Source organism: Neomonachus schauinslandi, chromosome 8, assembly GCF_002201575.2.
Source record: "Neomonachus schauinslandi chromosome 8, ASM220157v2, whole genome shotgun sequence".
Taxonomy (NCBI): Eukaryota; Metazoa; Chordata; class Mammalia; order Carnivora; family Phocidae; genus Neomonachus; species Neomonachus schauinslandi.
This window is the reverse complement of record NC_058410.1, coordinates 9,400,837-9,418,667: the sequence shown is the minus strand read 5'-3', so window position 1 is coordinate 9,418,667 and position 17,831 is coordinate 9,400,837. Positions and strand designations below refer to the sequence as shown.

Here is a 17,831-nt window from a genome sequence, read left to right as displayed (position 1 = left end):
AGAAATGGAAGGAAAACTTCCAAACTCATTCTATGAGGCCAGCATTACCCTGATTCCAAAACCAGACAAAGACTCCACTAAAAAAGTGAGCTACAGACCAATATCCCTAATGAACACAGATGCAAAAATTCTCAACAAAATACTAGCAAATTGAATCAAACAGTACATTAAAAGAATCATTTCATCAAAATCAAGTAGGATTTATTCCTGGGCTGCAAGGGTGGTTCAATACTTGCAAATCAATCAGTGTGATACACCACATTAATGAAAAAAAAACAAAGGATAAGAACCATGTAATCCTCTCAATAAATGTAGAAAAAGCACTTGACAAAGTACAACATCCACTCATAATAAAAAAACCCTCAACAAAGTAGGGATTGAGGGAACATACCTCAACCTCATAAAGGCCATGTACGAAAAACCCACAGCTCATATCTTCCTCAATGGGGATAAACTGAGAGCATTTCCTCTGTAGTCACAGACAAGACAGGGATGTCCACTCTCACCAGTGTTATTTCGCATAGTACTAGAAGGCCTGGCCACAGGAATCAGACAGCAGAAAGAAATAAAAGGCATCCAGATTGGCAAGAAAGAAGTCAAGCTTTCACTATTTGCAAACAACATGCTACTCTATATAGAAAACCCAAAGGATGGGGCGCCTGGGTGGCTCAGTCATTAAGCATCTGCCTTTGGCTCAGGTCATGATCCCAGGGTCCTGGGATCGAGCCCCGCACCCGGCTCCCTGCTCTGCGGGAAGCCTGCTTCTCCCTCTCCCATTCCCCCTGCTGTATTCCCTCTCTCGCTGTGTCTCTCTCTGTCAAATAAATAAATAAAATCTTTAAAAAAAAAAAAGAAAACCCAAAGGACTCCACCAAAAAATTGCTAGAACTGATATATGAATTCAGTAAAGTTGCAGGATACAAAATCAATATACAGAAATCTGGTGCATTTCTATACACCAGTAATGAAGCAGCAGAAAGAGAAGTTAAAGAATCGATCCCATTTGCAATTGCACCAAAAACCATAACATACCTAGGAATAAAGTTAACCAAAGAGGTAAAAGATCTGTACTCTGAAAACCATACAACACTGATGAAAGAAAGTGAAGATGACACAAAGAAATGGATAACATTCCATGCTCATGGATCAGAAGAACAAATATTGTTAAAATGTCTGCACTACCCGAAGCAATCTACACATTTAATGCAATCCCTATCAAAATACCACCAGCTTTTTCCACAGAGCTGAGCAAACAGTCCTAAAATTTGTATGGAACCACAAAAGACCCTGAACAACCAAAACAATCTTGAAAAAGCAAAGCAAAGCTGGAGGCATCACTTCAAGTTACATTACATAGCTGTGTAGTGATCAAGACAGTAGAGTACTGGCACAAAAACATACACACAGATCAGTGGAACAGAATAAAAATCCCAGAAATGAACCCACAACTATATGGCTAACTAATCTTTGACGAAGCAGGAAAGAATATCCAGTGGAAAAAAGAGTCTCTTCAACAAATGGTGGTGGGAAGACTGGACAGCTACATGCAAAAGAATGAAACTAAAGTACTTTCTTATACCATACACAAAAATAAATTCAAAATGGATGAAGTGGATGTGAGACAGGAAACCATCAAAATCTTAGAGGAGAACATAGGCAGTAACCTCCTTGAATCAGCTCTAGAAACTTCTTAATAGATACATCTGCTGAGGCAAGGGAAACAAAAGCAAAAAAACCTGTTGGGACTTCATCAAAAACTCCTGCGCAGCAAAGGAAACAATCAACAAAACTACAAGGCATCCTTCAGATTGGGAGAAGATAATTTGCCAATGATGTATCTGACAAAAGGTTAGTATCCAGAATCTATAAAGAACTTAAAAAATGCAACACCCAAAAACAAATAATCTAGTTTAAAAATGGGCAGAAGATACGAATAGACATTTTTCCAAAGAAGACATATGGATAGTTAACAGACATATGAAAAGATGCTCAACATCACTCATCATCAGGGAAATACAAATCAAAACTACAGTGAGATATCACCTCACGCCTGTCAGAATGGCTGTAGTTAACACCGGAAACAACAGATGTTGATGAGGATGCAGAAAAGGGGGAACCCTTTTGCAAAGCTAGCGGGAATGCAAACTGGTACAGACCCCCTGGAAAACAGTGTGGAGGTTCTTCAGAAAGTTAAAAATAGAACTACCCTGCAATCTAGCAATTGTACTACTAGGTATTTACCCAAACGATACAGAAATACTGATTTGAAGGGGCACATGCACCCCGATGTGTATAGCAACATTATCAACAACAGCCAAATAATGGAAAGAGCCGAAATGTCCATCGACTGATGAATGGATAAAGACGATGTGGTATATATTACACACACACAATGGAATACTACTTAGCCATAAAAAAGAATGAAATCTTGCCATTTGCAACGATATAGATGGAGCTAGAGAGTATTATGCTATGCAAAATAAGTCAGAGAAAGTCAAATACCATATGATTTCACTCATGTGGAATTTAAGAAACAAACAGATGAAATAGGGGAAAATTTTAAAAAAAGAGAGAAGCAAGCCAGAAAACAGACTCTTAACTACAGAGAACAAACTGAAGGTTGCTAGAGGCAAGGTGGGCAGGGGATGGGGTAAATGGCTGATGGGGATTAAGGAGGGCACTTGTGATGAGCACTGGGGGTTGTATCTAAGTGATGAATCACTGAATTCTACACCTGAAACTAATATTACATTATGTTAGCTAACTAGAATTTAAATAAAAACTTAAAGAAATACAGTATAGTACTGTAAATGTATTTTCCTTATGATCTGGTTAATAACCATTTTCTTTTCTCTAACGGGATTGTAAGAATACAATGTATAATAGCTATAACATACAAAATATGTATTAATTGACTGTCTTTTTTGCTATTCATAAGGCTTCTGGTCAACAGTAGGCTATTAATAATTAAGTTTTCGGGGAATCAAAAGTTACATGTGGATTTTCAGCTGCCTAGGGGTCAGCATTCCTAAGCCCTGAGTTGTTCAAATGTCAACCATATTGTGAAAGGATCACCATAATAACTCTAGGTAACATCCAGGGAATAATCTTTGACAAATGGTGCTGAAACAACTGAATGTCTATATTTTAAAACAAAAACAAAAAAACCCTTGCAGCACCTGGGTGGCTCAGTCAGCTAAGCGCCTGCCTTCAGCTCAGGTCATGATCTCAGGGTCTTAGGATCGAGACCCATGTCGGGGGCCTCCCCACTCAGTGGGGAGTCTCCTTCTCCCTCTTCCTCTCCCTCTGCCCCTAATCCCACTCGTGCTCACTCTCTCTCTCAAATAAATAAAATCTTAAAAAAAAACAAACCTTGATTGTGACGTTACACTCTGTACAAAAATTAACTCTAAATAAATCGCAGATGTGCAGGTAAAAACTAAACTTCTGTGGAAACCTTGGGTTTGCAACCTTTAGGTAAACATTAGGTAAACATTAGGTAATTAGGTAAACATTCAATGGATTGGACACAAAAAGCATGAAGCCTGAAAGAAAAAAATTGATACTGGACTTCTCAAAACTTAAGACTTTTACTTTTTGAAAGGTACCACTAAGAAAATGAAAAGGCAAGCCACAGAGTAAGAGAAATTATTTGCAGCACACATATCTGACAAAGGATTGTATCTAGAATTTTTATCACACAATAAGGTTGAAAACTCATATATTCATATATACGCAGACATAATATATACATCTGTATGAATATTCATACACATAACACATATATATGAATGAATGAATAGATACATATAGCAAGGGATTTGAACAGACATTTCCCAAGAGATGATGTGCAAATAATCAATAAGCATGTGAAATGATGCTCAAAATGGCTACATTGGAGAAATGCACAGTGTTCTATCACTATGTACCTACTCGAATAGCTAAAATAAAAGAGACTGACAACACCAAGTGCGGGTGAGGAGTGGACGTGCTGGTACTCTCATACACTGCTGCTGGGAGTATAAAATGGCATAACCACTTTGGAAAATGGTTTGGTCATTTCTTATGCAGTTAGGCATGCACTTACCATACAATCCAGCAGTTAATTCCACTCTTAGGTATTTATTTACTCAAGAGAAATGAAACCGTGTGTCTTCAAAAAGTCTTGCACGTGAATGTTCATAGCAATTTCATAATAGACAAATACTGGAAATAACCTAAATGCCTGGCAGTTTGGGTGGATAAATAAATTGTGGTCTATTTATACAATGGAATAGTACTCATCTGTGAAAAGGAATGAACTGTTAATGCACACAAGAATTTAGAATACTCTCAAACCATTTTACTGAGTAAGAGCAGCCATACACAAAAGTGAACATATTATACAGTTCCATTCATGTAAAATTCAAGAATAAGCAGCTAGTGAGAGAAATTAGATGACTGGTTGCCCTGGACCAAGGGTGAGGGTAGGGGATTGACTTCTGAGGGGGAACTTTATTTTATTTATAAATTATACCTCAATAAAGTTGATTTTTAAAAAGATAATAAATACTATCAGCAACTACTTGCCAACAGTTTTGAAAACTTAAACTGGAAATTTTTTTTAAAATAACTTAATAGAACTGACTCAAGAAGAAGTAAAAAGCTTAAAAGTTTGACTAATACTAAAACTATTAAGTAAATTGAAGCAATGATTAAAAATCTTCCTACAAAAAAATTCAGAGCCAGATAGTTTTATAGGCATGTTATACCAAGCTTTCAAACAACAGGTCATCCCAGTTTATACAAATTCTTCCAGGCAGTGAGACAAGAGGAAGTACTCTCCAGCTCATTCTGAGAGGTCAGCATAACCTTGATAAATCCAGACAAAGACATTACAAAAAAGGAAATCATAAGTTTATTTCACTCATGAATACAGCTGTAGAAGTTCTAAACTCATTACTAAACCAACTTTAACTGTGTCTATAAAAGACAATACTTCACCTCCAAGTTTGGCTGCTTCTGGTCATGCAAGGGTAATATAATTTGAGGAAATCCATAGAAGTAATTCACTACAGTAATAGATTAAAAGATTTTAAAAATGTGGTTACTTGAATGAATTCAATAAATGCATTTGGTAAGTGTATGTGATTTTTCCAGTTAAATTTTTTTTTCATTTTGATTAAGGGAATATTGTTAGCAAGATTGAGAAAGTTATATAATAAGAAACTGAGAACTTTACTATTTTGATAAATGACCCAGAGACACTAATGGAGAATCTGTTACTGTAGGTGGGAGGTCATAGAACCATGGCACTGGATCATTCTTGGTGAGGCCATTCACCAGATGTGTGTGATCAAGGATGTTACCTATCCCCTTTGTGTCTGTTTTCTCCATAAGATGGGCATGATAACACCTCCCACGAACAAGGCTTAAAGAATTAACATATGTGAAGCACTTAGCACTGCACTGACACTTGCTTTTCAAATTATATCTTTTATATTATATATTAGTGTGACAATACATATATTCTATATATTTTCTTTAAGGCCACCTGACTCTTAGCCAAAGGCTAAGTTAATGACTGTAGCCTTTGATAAAAGTGCTTTCCCTTTCAGATTACAAATTGACACCTTTTTGTCTATGTGTGTCTCAAAGGTGAGTGATTTCACGTGGAGCCATGATGGGACTCAAGCACTTATTTCATATCGAGATGGGTTTGTCCTGGTTGGTTCTGTCAGCGGACAAAGACACTGGTCATCTGAGATCAACTTGGAAAGTCAAATCACATGTGGCATATGGACTCCTGATGACCAACAGGTAAAGCCTCTTAAATATGGGTGTGTAATGTTAAAACCGTGTGAGGTGAGGAGGAAGTGAATTGCATACAGTCACACACGGAAGGGGTAGGGATGGGGGAAGCTGGCTCAGAAGCGCCTTGCATCACAAAAGTGAAGAACAATGAATATGTCTAGGTGAAAATTAAAAACTAAGTGAACCATAGATTGGAGAAATAATATTTCCCATCAATATGGTAAACATTGAGTTAACATTTTAATTGTAGAAAATATTCTTACAAATACACTTTTAAATCTATATAAATAGTTGGTAAATGGATAATGGACATAATGATTCACCAAGGAAGTTCAACTAGTCAGTATTCATATGGTGGAAAAGTGTGCATTTTTAGGAGAAAAATGCAAAATAACATAGTGAGGATATAGTTTCACTTATTAGCAAAAAATAATAAAATGATACAGGTGATATACTGGTTAATGATAAGAATTCAATCAAAGGATTCTTCTTCATTGCTGGTAATAATGTGTACTAGACCTTTGGGGAAGCAATTTGGGCGGAATATGTCAAAAGTCTTAAAAAATTGTTGTCCACTTTGACCTGGTAATATACTTCAGGAATTTATCTAAAAGAAACAAAAGGGGAGAAAATAGAAGTTATCGTCATTAAAGCATTATTTATGATAGTAAAAATTCAGCAACAGCCTACTTGTCTAAAAATAGAATGATTAAGTGAACTATGGTATTACCACTGAGAGGATTATATAATAAGTAGTTCAGAAAATTGTGGGTTCTGGTTATGAAGACAATCTGAAAGAGCTCTTATGATATACTGTTGAGGGAAAGAAAATCAGGATATGAAATGGTGTAGGTGGTATGATTACCATGTCATAAAACAACCAAAGGAAACCCATCCACATGCTAGAAAGACCTGGAAGGAGACAAAATGCCACAGGTAGGTTGTTTTACAATGAAGAGCTTTTGGGTCATTCTCTAAAACCCAATTTTAAAATTTTCTTTAATGTATCTGTTTTACTTTCATGATAAAATAATATATAACCTAATAAAGTTATATATTGATAATTCATTTTTTAAATAAAAAGATTGGCCAGGTAAAACCTTTGTAAATATGAAGCTTATGTTTTCCAAGCACAACAAAATCCAGAAAATGCCAGGACATTTCGTAGCAGAGATTTTAGTTTAATATTGGTAAAAGCAAGCAGTATAATAAGGAATCATAACTTTCATTTTTGAATCTTTTTTTTCATTTTTTTTTTTTTTACTGAATTGCCTTCCACTAATCACTAAACATTCCATGTTTCCATTTTTTTTTCTGAGTAAAAGTGGTCAGTATTCTTTCTCTTTCTTCTCAAAATTACTATTATGAGAGCTACAAAGCAGCAGTTGCAACTCCAAGTTTCTTCCATGGCTCTGAGGCTCCTAAGTATCCAGTAGCATATGCGTGTAACTCTAAGAAGCACTTGCATTTACTGTGACGTGTGTTTGCAGGTGTTTACTGCCCCTAGAGTCTGCTCTGAGAAGTCGGTGCAGCCCATTCAGTGGCCTTGCCCAGACACCTCTCCCTGCACGTTTCCTCCTCTGTGATGGGGGGGTGTGAATTATTTCCTGCCTGTTTCCCCGGGGCTTTTGTAATGATCAGATGAGTGAACAGATGTGAAAGCACTTACAAATGTGGAAGTGGAAGTCTTGGCTTCACATTCTTCCCTTGCCTCGAGGGATGGAACGTAGGAGGCTCATGTCCTAATTCCCTGATGAGCTCTGCCTGCCTGTGTCCCCAGCAGACAGCATACTTGGCGTGTGACAGGCACAGGACCCAGACACGCCAGGGGCACAGTGGGCAAGACTTGGCACCTGCCTTTGAGGTGCTGGGGCCCCCAAACATCCTGTGCTGCGTCCCGGCAAAGTGGCTGGGATAGCAGACAGCATGGTGTCGTGGGCATGACGGAGAGCAGGTGGGCTGCAGCTTTAAAGCCAGGAGGAGGCACTTGGACTTGGCTCTGTAGACCCGTCTGCAGGATCAGAGAGTGGCTTCGGCTGGTGGTTGGTCTCCTGGCCCACAACCTCTGTCTGAAAAACTGCTTTTACTGGGTCCGTATTTGGAGCTAACAGGTAGGATGTCATTGAAGGAAAGCGCTGCACTCACTGCCTTTTCGAAAGGTTGCAGACCCCCGAAGCAATGAGGATCCTTACGGGATACTCCCGTCAGTCGTATTTGAACCGAGACATGGAAAAATAACATTCGTTCCTCCTTGTCTGTCACTCTTTCATATCTCTTGCTTGGTTTGAAAATTATTAATGAGAAAAGAGTATGAAGACAATTTGAAATGTAATGCCCTGAGCTCTTACCATTGGGAGCTGATGTTTAAAGCCGTGCCTCCTCCATCTCAGGCTGTCTCTTCCCTTGTCCCCGAGAACCTCCTGCACTTAACATAGAGTAAAATGTTGTCCACGATGAAGCCACCTCCTCCCCTCTTGAGATACTGCTGATCATACGGGATTTTAGGTTGTTTCTTAACTTTTTAAAATATAAGCAGTACTATTACAAGTGAGTTTGAGAGTCTAGGTATTTTCCTACTTGTCATATATTTTCTTCAGTTTAGAGTGGTGATCTCTATACCCTTTTGGGGATTGTAGACTACTTTAAATATCAGATGGAAATTGGGAACCCTTTTCCTGGAAAAATGTGCACACGTACATACGTGATTATATCTATCACTTTGCATAGAATGTTGGGAGCTCATAGGATTCCATGTTCCTCCCCCTTCAGATTCCTGATCTAGACAGCCTAGAGGCCACATTTGGGATCATCTTCCCTAACTTTCTGATGCATATATTCAAACATTACAGAAAAGTTGAAAGAATATACCTGCCTTAAATTCAGCAACTAATGTTTTCCTATATTTGTGCACTCTCTCCTCCTCTCGCCCTTCCTGCCTCCCTTTCTCCCTCTCTTTCTCTTCATACACGCACACATTTTTGCGGTACTGTTTTTGAAAATAAGTTGTAGACATTGTGCACATCACTATGAAATATTTGAACATGCTTGTCATAAGAATAAGATCATTCCTCCTACATTATCACCCCCAAGAAATTAGCAGTGATATTTTCTGGTATCCAGGCTACTTCATAGCTCCCTAATGGTTACAAAAGTGTGTGTTGTAAGCTTTTCTTTCTTTTTTTTGTTATTTGGACCTGGGATCCAAGTTATGTACAGCAATTGTTTGTTACAGCTTCAGTCTAGAAAAATTTCCTTTTTTTTTTTTTTTTTAAATGACATTACCTTTCTCACAAGTTTAGTGTGGTTACTTTGTAGAATATTCTACAGTCTAGGCTTGTACGATTGTTTACCCATAGTATCATTTAACTTCTGCTAGCCTCTGTATTTTCTATCATCTGGAAGTTAGGTTGAGATTAGGTTTGGATTAAACAGGTTGGGTAAGGATAGTTAATAGGTGGTACCCTATCATTCACACTGAGCCACATTAAAAGGCATATAATGTCTTGTTATCCCACTAGGAGGAGAGCTGAGTCTGATGGAACTCTTGTAAAAACAAAACTATTTTTCAAAACTATTGTTCTTAATTTCATCTATACTTATAGTGAATTTTTTCAAGCGATGTGTTTCATGTCAGGCTAAAATTTGTCTTCCATTAAATTGCAAGAAGGGAAGGTGATTCTATAGTTTATATAGTAGATATAGACTGTCTTAGTCTCCTTGGGCTGCCATACAGAATTCTACAGGCTGGAGGGCTTAAACATCAGGCATTTATCTCTCACAGTTCTGGAGGATGGAAGCTCAAGATCAGGCCTTGGCAGGCTTGGTTGCTCTTGAAGCCTCTCTCCTTTTTTTTTTAAGATTTTATTTATTTATTTGACAGAGAGAGACACAGCAAGAGAGGGAACACAGCAGGGGGAGTGGGAGAAGGAGAAGCAGGCTTCCCGCGGAGCAGGGAGCCCAATGCGGGGCTCGATCCCAGGACCCTGAGATCATGACCTGAGCCAAAGGCAGTCGCTTAATGAGTCACGCAGGCGCCCTGAAGCCTCTCTCCTTGACTGGCAGTTGGCCGCCATCTTCCTGTGTGCTCACATGGCCTTTCCTCTGGGTGCTCATCCCTGGTATCTCTTTCTCTTCATAAAAGGACACCAATTCTGTTGGTTTAGGGCCCTATCCTTATGACCTCATTTAACCTTCATTATCTCTTTATAGGCTCTATCTCCAAATCCTGCGACATTAGGGGTTAGGGCTACTGCATATGAATTTCGAGTGGGATACAAATGTTCAGTCCATAGCCTCATAAAAAATATGACTCTTCAACAAATATTTTGAAGAATAGAAAATTCACAGAAAAGACACGTATATAAATTTAGCTTGATAAACTTGAGATGTATTTATAAATAGAACAGTCTTTGTAGGGCTTGGAAGAAAAAGCAAATGATATAAATAGAAAATGTCAGAGAAATAAATATAAATATGACTGGGGAAAAAATTTCTGTGGGTCCTAAGTTGATCAAGAGTAATGCAGCAGTGAAGCTTTTGCCATTTCGAGGAAGTATCCAGCATCACAGCACAGTGCGTAGGAGGAGAATGCTTAGTCCCCTCTACGTTCTCCAGGGGCGTGGGAGAACACCATGCCTCCTGACATAGGAAAGTGCTTTGAGACCTATACATTTACACACATCCATCTAACCATTCTCTGAGTCTTAGGTGAACATCGGTTCACTTTGAGAGCCTTTGAACCAGAGAAGGTTGTTGAGAACCTGAGGTGCATTTCCATCAGGAGAGTTAGAGATGCCAGCACGTGATCCTTGTGTGTAGACATGAGCATGACTCTCCTAGAAGAACAGCGAGTAGCTTTGGTGGATCTGTGTCCATGGAAGATGGGACAGAAGGAAAAAACCCCAGACTCACATGTAGGAATTCAGGTTAGATGGGGAAGAAGGAGCCCACCTAAACCAGTACGGGAAGAAAACTCTAGCTCCAGCCCTTCTTGGGAGAACACCTTGCAAGAAGAAAGCTCCCAGGAACACCCTTCTGCCATGGGTACAAGGAGGTCTGCCAAGAACTGCTTCTCCAGCAGGTGGTTTGTCTTTTTCTCTTCCCAGGTACCCCTTATCTACCACAGCTCCTGGAGTGTGGCGCATGCATAGTTTGGGTGCCTGAACCATTTGGATTTATTTTAAGGGAATCCCGAGGCATCGAAGCTGTGTACACTTTAGGGAGGTCAGCAATACCCGTTGTCACTCACAGCGCAGCCCCCAGATCAGATGCTGTGTGGTTCATCCAGTGCTCACTTCGGCAGCACATACACTAAAACTGGAATGATACAGAGAAGCTTAGCTGGGCCTCTGCGCAAGGATGACACACAAATGCCATATGGTTCATCCAGGCCTCGCAGCTTCCTCCCTCTCCCTGACTCAGGGATCCTTTTCAGGGATCTCAGTCCTCGCCTGTTGGCCTTTCCTTCTAGTTGCTTCTGCTTTCTCCTCGGGCAGACCTGTCTCTTTTCCCGAGGCCTCCAGGGCTGTGGGGCTCTTTCCTCATGTGAAGCCTGTTCTCCAAGAAGCCTGGGGCTTCACATTGCCCCACCCAGCCCCCCACCCCCACTCTGACTGAGGCGTCTGTGACCCCAGGCTGCATATCCAGGCCTCATGCTTTCTGGACAGTGCTCTCCCCCAAAGTCAGTCCCTCTTCCAGCCTTGTCTTGCCTCTTCCCTGTACTGTCCTTCATACCCTGCTCCTGGAAGCCTTCCCAGCTGCCGCCTTAGCCCACACATCCACCTCGGGCTCCCGTGCTCGTTCCTCGTTCTCACCTGGTCCACTTGTCTAGGGCTCCGGTGTTGGGCATTTCCCCTTTTTTCTCTCCTTGGGGTGATTTCTCCCACTGTCAGAGCCTGTCAGCTCCCACCTGAGCGTGCAGACTCCCCAGGCTGCGAGCTGCGTGAGCCATCGGCCCCTCTTGTCCCTCACGCTGAGCACCCGCTGCCTCGACCCTGCTCAAATCCAGCTGGGTCCCAGCTTAGCTTGTCAGTCTTCCTCCCTGCCCCCTCCTCTGTTGCTGATCACTTGCACCCAACCTGGGAATTCCACTGGACTTGCCCTCTTCCTTGTCTTCACCCTCCACTTAGTCACCAACGCCTGGTGATTCCACTTCTTAAATCTTTTTGTGTCAGCGATTGTTTATTTATATTTAAATGCTAAAGATGGTGACATTCAGACCAGCTTAAAGACAAGTGTTTCAACTCTCACACACCTTGCATTCTGTAGCAGGGCTGCTGGACTTGGCGACTTGTAAGTTCTTCCCATCTTCAGCTTTGCTCCCTGGCTGGTTCCTTCTTTTTGTCAGTGGCCACTTCTGCCACCCTGGGCTGCCCCTTTCCTGGTTCCTGAACAGTGAGGGAATGAGTGACTTTTCCAGTCTTTGAAGTTATTTAAAGATCTCCCTTTGCCTGCAGCCGTGGCTTGCAAACTGTGTTCCTCACAGAATTCTGTGGAGCTGCCTTCCTAGGGCAGGGGATGGAGTGAGCTTCAGGGAGGAGGGGGCCTGGAGCACCCAGACCAGATCCCCGGGCAACTCCACTTCTGTTTTAGATACGAAATGGGGATTATGTCTTACATTTTGTTTTTGAGGGAAAATCTATAAGATAAACATATGAGTCTGGTCTCTCTAACTTTCTATTTATTTTTACTGTTTATTAAATTTAAAAGCAGTAGTTTTTAAAAGTCAAATAGTACTACTAGGCTTATAATGAAAAATATAAAAAACAAAGAAAATACCGGCACCTTTTCATTTCCTGTGCTATCCCTCCCACTCCCTGATCCCCGCTCCCCGAGGCAGCCACTTGTAACTCTTTGTGTTTCTCTCCGTATTTCTGAAAGATGGGCTTGTTCCGTCAGATCTTGATGTTTTGGACTCAGGTGTTCTCTACTAACTTCCTGCCTGGAAAATGAGAAGCTGGCTTTCTTGGAATGCCCCTTTCCATACCCAGCCTCCTAGCGTGCTCCCGTCTCCACGGTTAGTCATTCCGTGCTCAAGGTGCGATTCACAGACGACGGGCACACAAAACCAGGGTTGCATTGTCTGCCTTGTGCACTGTTGGCTTTGCCCACAGTTAGTAATGTTGCCTTACTTATTGCTTAGTTGTCTGTATACCAATCACAGATTAATTCCTACACACCCCACCCCCCCCAAATATTAGAAATCTCCTCCGAATGTGTTCCTCCACTTGGGACTTGGTTTTCTGGTGCTGTCCCTCCTGGGGCCCTCAGCTCCCTGCCCCAGCAACACACTTGGCTCCCTGTGCCGTGATTCCCTTCTCTCGCCTCGTCTGGGTGCCCCTATTTCTGCGATCACCTTTATTTCATGGTCTGGTGGAACCCTCATCATGGTGGAACATGTCTTCCAGGTGTTGGAAATTTCAAGACAGTTGTATGTTTAGCTGGGACACCATGACCCCTTTGCAACCCGTCCTTTCAGGTCTTTGGTATTTTCTTTTCCCTTTCTGGAAATCTTATTACTTAGATGTTGCCCTTCTAGATTGATGATCTGATTTTAATATCTTTTCTCTCCCAGTTGCTTTGCTTTGCTTGCTTATCCCATTTTCTGGGCAATATCCTGAGCTATATCCTCCCAAGTTTTCTTTGACTTTTAAAAAATTAACGCTATTTTTAATTTTTAAGAGTTCTTTTCTGTTTTCTGATTGTTCTTTTTTTAAAAAACAACATCATATTCATGGAGGATGAAACAACATGAAGATATTGATTGGAGGTTTTGAAGTATCTTGCTGTATTCTTCATTATCTTTCTCCTTCACGTTCTTTGTGGCTTTGTTTTGGCTTCTTTCATATTAGATGCTTTTCTCAAATGTCTGGTTGTCACTGGTCATCTGCTCGTATTTAAGAGGTGGAGACTAAAAAATGATCTGGACACTAGGCAGTGGTGGTCCTCTTAAATGATGGGCTCCGCTGTGGGGCGACCACTGGACTTGTCCTTCCACATGTCCCTCACCTGGTGACTGAGGTGGGCTCGTTTCCGGCACCGAGTTGCCGAGCTTTCCCTATAGGCCCCTGAGCTGTGTCTGTGTCCTGCCCCCGCCCCAGGCTTCTGTTCAGTCCCTCCAGAGGGTCAGACAGACGCACGCCTCCTGTCTGTGTGCACGGGAGAGGATGTGTGGAGGTTTGCCCGTTCTCTTTCAGGGCTTCCACCCAATCCTCCTGTCTTCTCCCAGCCCTCATGTCCATTTTCAGGAAGGTCTTTGGCTTCTGTGGCATAAACCAACTTACTCCTGGTCTTCCTTGCTGTAGGTTTGGGCTTCAGTTTGCTCAGGTCTCTTTGGTCATTTAGCATACATCCATCTGCTGTCCAGTTTCTAGATGTTGGCTTCTCTGTCTGCTGACCTCCTCTCTCCAGTTCTCTGTTAGAGTTTCACGCACATTACTGTTAACTGAGGGTTTGGGAAGGTGTCCAGGCCATCATATGATTCCCCATAACTTTCTAGCCTCCTCTCTGGCCCCCACTACCCTCCACACTAGCTACAGTGGACTGGTTTGATTTCCTAAATTCATATTGCTCTCCTGCCTTTGCACATGCTGTTCCTCTTGCCCTTGTCCCTTGTCTGTCCAGGGAAGTTCCACCTGTCCTTGAAAACTCAACCCAAACATCACCGTCCGCTGCCTTGCTCCCCTCCCCACCCAGGCAGAGTAACCGTCGGTCTGGCTCGCTGGCTCTAGTGTTTCAGGAGCTCCTCCTGTGTACCAAGAGCACATTTTGTAACATTTTCCACATTATGTTGTAACTGGTGGTTGCGTGTTTTCTTCCTTACCACATGTGAGGGCAGGCATCACGCCTCATTCTTCCCTGTAGCCGGGACTGCTCAGGGCAGGAGTAGAGGCATGCAGTGAGTGAGGGAAGAATGCTTTCCCTGGAAGTGCCAGCTTCCCTCCTCTCTGTGCCTAGGGATGATTAAGTCCATGGCCTCGCCTAAAGAACTGCCATATTCCCTGCCCATCCCCACGTACCCCCCCCCACACACACACACGAGAGGAATCTCACACACACACACACACACACACACGCACACGAGAGGAATTCCTGGTTTACCCCACATCCCTGCCCTGGGAGGACCCAGCGTTAGTTTTTCATTCATTCTGTTTTATACAGAAAATACCATTTTATGCAGAAAAGTCTAAATTGGGGGATTTTTCACATCTGCCAGTATTGGCGTGGAGATTTCATTAGTTATGACTGATTAGATTCAGGTATTTTTTGTTTTGTTTTTCATTTTTCAGGCTATATGGTTATCACTCCTTTAGAAAGCAGTTTGAATGGGGATCCTAATGTCTGAATTCTTCCTACTCAAATCCAAAAGCAGTTTCTGAATGTGAATCATTGTCAGTTTAATCCTAACCCATGGTATAGAAAATCCAGCTCAGTGAGAATTATTAGATATTAGGATACCCTGCCAAGAAAATACATGTGATCTCCTTGGATGAAAGCCTTTGCAAGATGACATGTTCCTGTTTCCTGGCATGGTGCCCCCGCCATGTTGCCTGAGGACAGCAGGATAGAATTGATAACATCTTCACAGACCACCTGCCCTAAGACTTGTTTTCACCTTTTCTTCCTGCGTCATATCTGTCCTCTCTTTACCTCTCTCCGTGTCTTCTTTGCTCTGTAGAAATGACAATTTTTATTTATCCTGAGCCAACAGACTTTTTTTGTGTTACAATTCTGAAATTCTCCTCTTTATCCAGTGTGCCTATGACACATATTCATGATGAACATCCTGGATTTACATTTAGGAAGTTTATAGCCACAAGAAGGAAACGTTAAGCCTCATTTTCTTTAATGAGGACACAAGTCAGTATTTTTTAAAAAATCATAAAAGCAAATGCTTGTTGTTTATCAATTTTGGAAGTATTTATAGTTACTTCATAGAGTTATCCAGGTGATGAAAGATACAAACCATGATTAAATTATATAGCAGAGATTGTGTGTGAGGATCATGAACTTAAAAAAATATATCAAGAGCACAATCCCATACAATAAAGGAAAGAGAACTAGAGCTTTAAAAATACATTTTCTTCTCCAAAGTATGTACAGACGGTCCCCATCTTATGATGGTTTGACTTATGATACTTTAACATAATAATGGTGCAAAGGCGGTATGCATTTAGTAGGAACCATTCTTCAAATTTTGAATTTTGAATTTGAATCTTCTCCCGGGCTAGCATGGCACTCTCTTGATGCTGGGCAGGAGCTACAGCTCCCAGTCCACTGTGGAATCATGAGGGTAAGCAACCAATACCCTGATGGCCCTTCTGCACCCATACAACCATTCTGGCTTTCCCTTTCAGTATAATATTGAATAAATTACATGAGAGATTCAACACTTTATTGTAAAATAAGCTTTGTGTTAGATGATTTTGCTCAACTGTAGGGTAAACATTCTGAGCACGTTTAAGGTAGAACATCATAGGCTAAGCTGTGATGTCAGTAGGTTAGGTGTATTATATGCATTTTCAGCTTAGGGTATTTTCAACTTACGGTGAGTTTATTGGGATGTAACCCTATCATAAGTCAAGGAAGATCAGTAAGGCACAGTCTATAAGGGAAAATGATGATTTCAACAGATACATACTGTACCTGACCTTCAATTAATTACAATAAGTAGCCAGCGGTTTCTCCTTTGGAATGTTCTGTTAGGAAAAAGATATTTGTCACATAGTTGGAGTATTTTAATTATTTGCGCAGGTGTTCATAGTTCTAATGAAATACAGGTATACTTATATATAGTAGATTTTAAAATGTAGGTGAACTGAGTTTTTGGAATTGTGATTATATTTTAATATCCACATAAAGAAATCTTCCCTATTTAAGAATATTCAGGGGGTGGCTGGGTGGCTCCGTGGGTTAAGCGTCTGCCTTCGGCTCAGGTCGTAATCTCAAGGTCCTGGGATCGAGCCCTGCATCTCCCTCTCCCTCTGCTGCTCCCCCTGCTTGTGCTGTCTCGCTCACGCTCTCTCTTTCTCAAATAAATAAATAAAATCTTAAAAAAAAAAAAAAGTTTAAAAGAATATTCAGTAGAAATTGCCCTTGCTTAGAAGGTGGTGGTTTGGTGTGAAATGAGAATTCTTCACCTAATACATTTTTTGGCTAAATGTCCAGACTTAGTTTTCCAGGACTAGAGGTAATATTTGTTTATAAACACTAAAACTCTTTTTAAAAGGAGGTCTTGGGGCACCTGGATGGCACAGTTGGTTAAGCATCTGACTCTTGGTTTCAGCTCTGGTCATGATCTCGGGATCGTGATATCAAGCCCCATGTCAGGCTCCACACTTGGCAGGGAGTCTGCTGGAGATAATTTCTCTCTGCGCCTCCCCCAGCTTGGGCTCTCTCTCTCTCTCTCTCAAGTAAATAAATAAATCTTAAAAAAAAAAAAAAAAAGGAGGTCTTAGGTAATTAAATAGACCTAATACTTCCTTAGGCACTTTAAACCATGATTTCAAATTAAGTAGAAGTCTGGGTCAGTACATCTTAAACAGCCTCAAGATAAGAGTTTCCGATTTTCAGGTTTGGCACCTGCAGATGTGAGTGGGGCTACATCTTCTCCTCTAGCCTCTGTTCTAGTTTATTATTGTTTTATAGTTTTCGTATTCTTTGACCTAGGAAGAGGGAAGGTGTATTCTTTTTGCTTTTGGATTCAAAGTGTAGGTCCCAAGCCTCTTCTCTGATCTGATAGGTGGCATCCACTGCTGTGATTGGTGACCCTGAGTCCCGCAGTATTTGTCCACCACCTTTAAATCCTGCTGGTGCTGGGATGGGGACAGCAAGGAGAAACATCACTGAAAGTACCTGTCGTACTCTGCGGCATTTATGAAAGGAATGCTGTTTTTATGTACATACCTTGCAAAAAATAGGACATTTATTTCCCATTTGGAGTGGAGCAGAGTCAGGACTTGAGTGGTTAATGGAGCAAGGTCATTAAAAGGGGGATTTCAGTGCAAGCTTTTTAATTCATTTCGTTCAAAGAATTTAAA

General features: G+C 41.1%; 1 protein-coding gene and 1 non-coding gene across 2 annotated transcripts in view; both read left to right on the top strand.

Moving 5' to 3' along the window:
• TULP4 (TUB like protein 4) overlaps positions 1-17,831 on the top strand; it is a 168,845-nt gene that overhangs the window by 97,742 nt on the left and 53,272 nt on the right. Inside the window, exon 3 of the mRNA XM_021693385.1 lies at positions 5,638-5,799. Coding sequence (XP_021549060.1) covers positions 5,638-5,799 — 162 coding nt within the window. The remainder of the gene's footprint in view (positions 1-5,637; positions 5,800-17,831) is intronic.
• On the top strand, positions 11,080-11,186 carry LOC123325603. Its single transcript, XR_006540538.1, has one exon. It is a non-coding gene; the product is annotated as a U6 spliceosomal RNA (small nuclear RNA).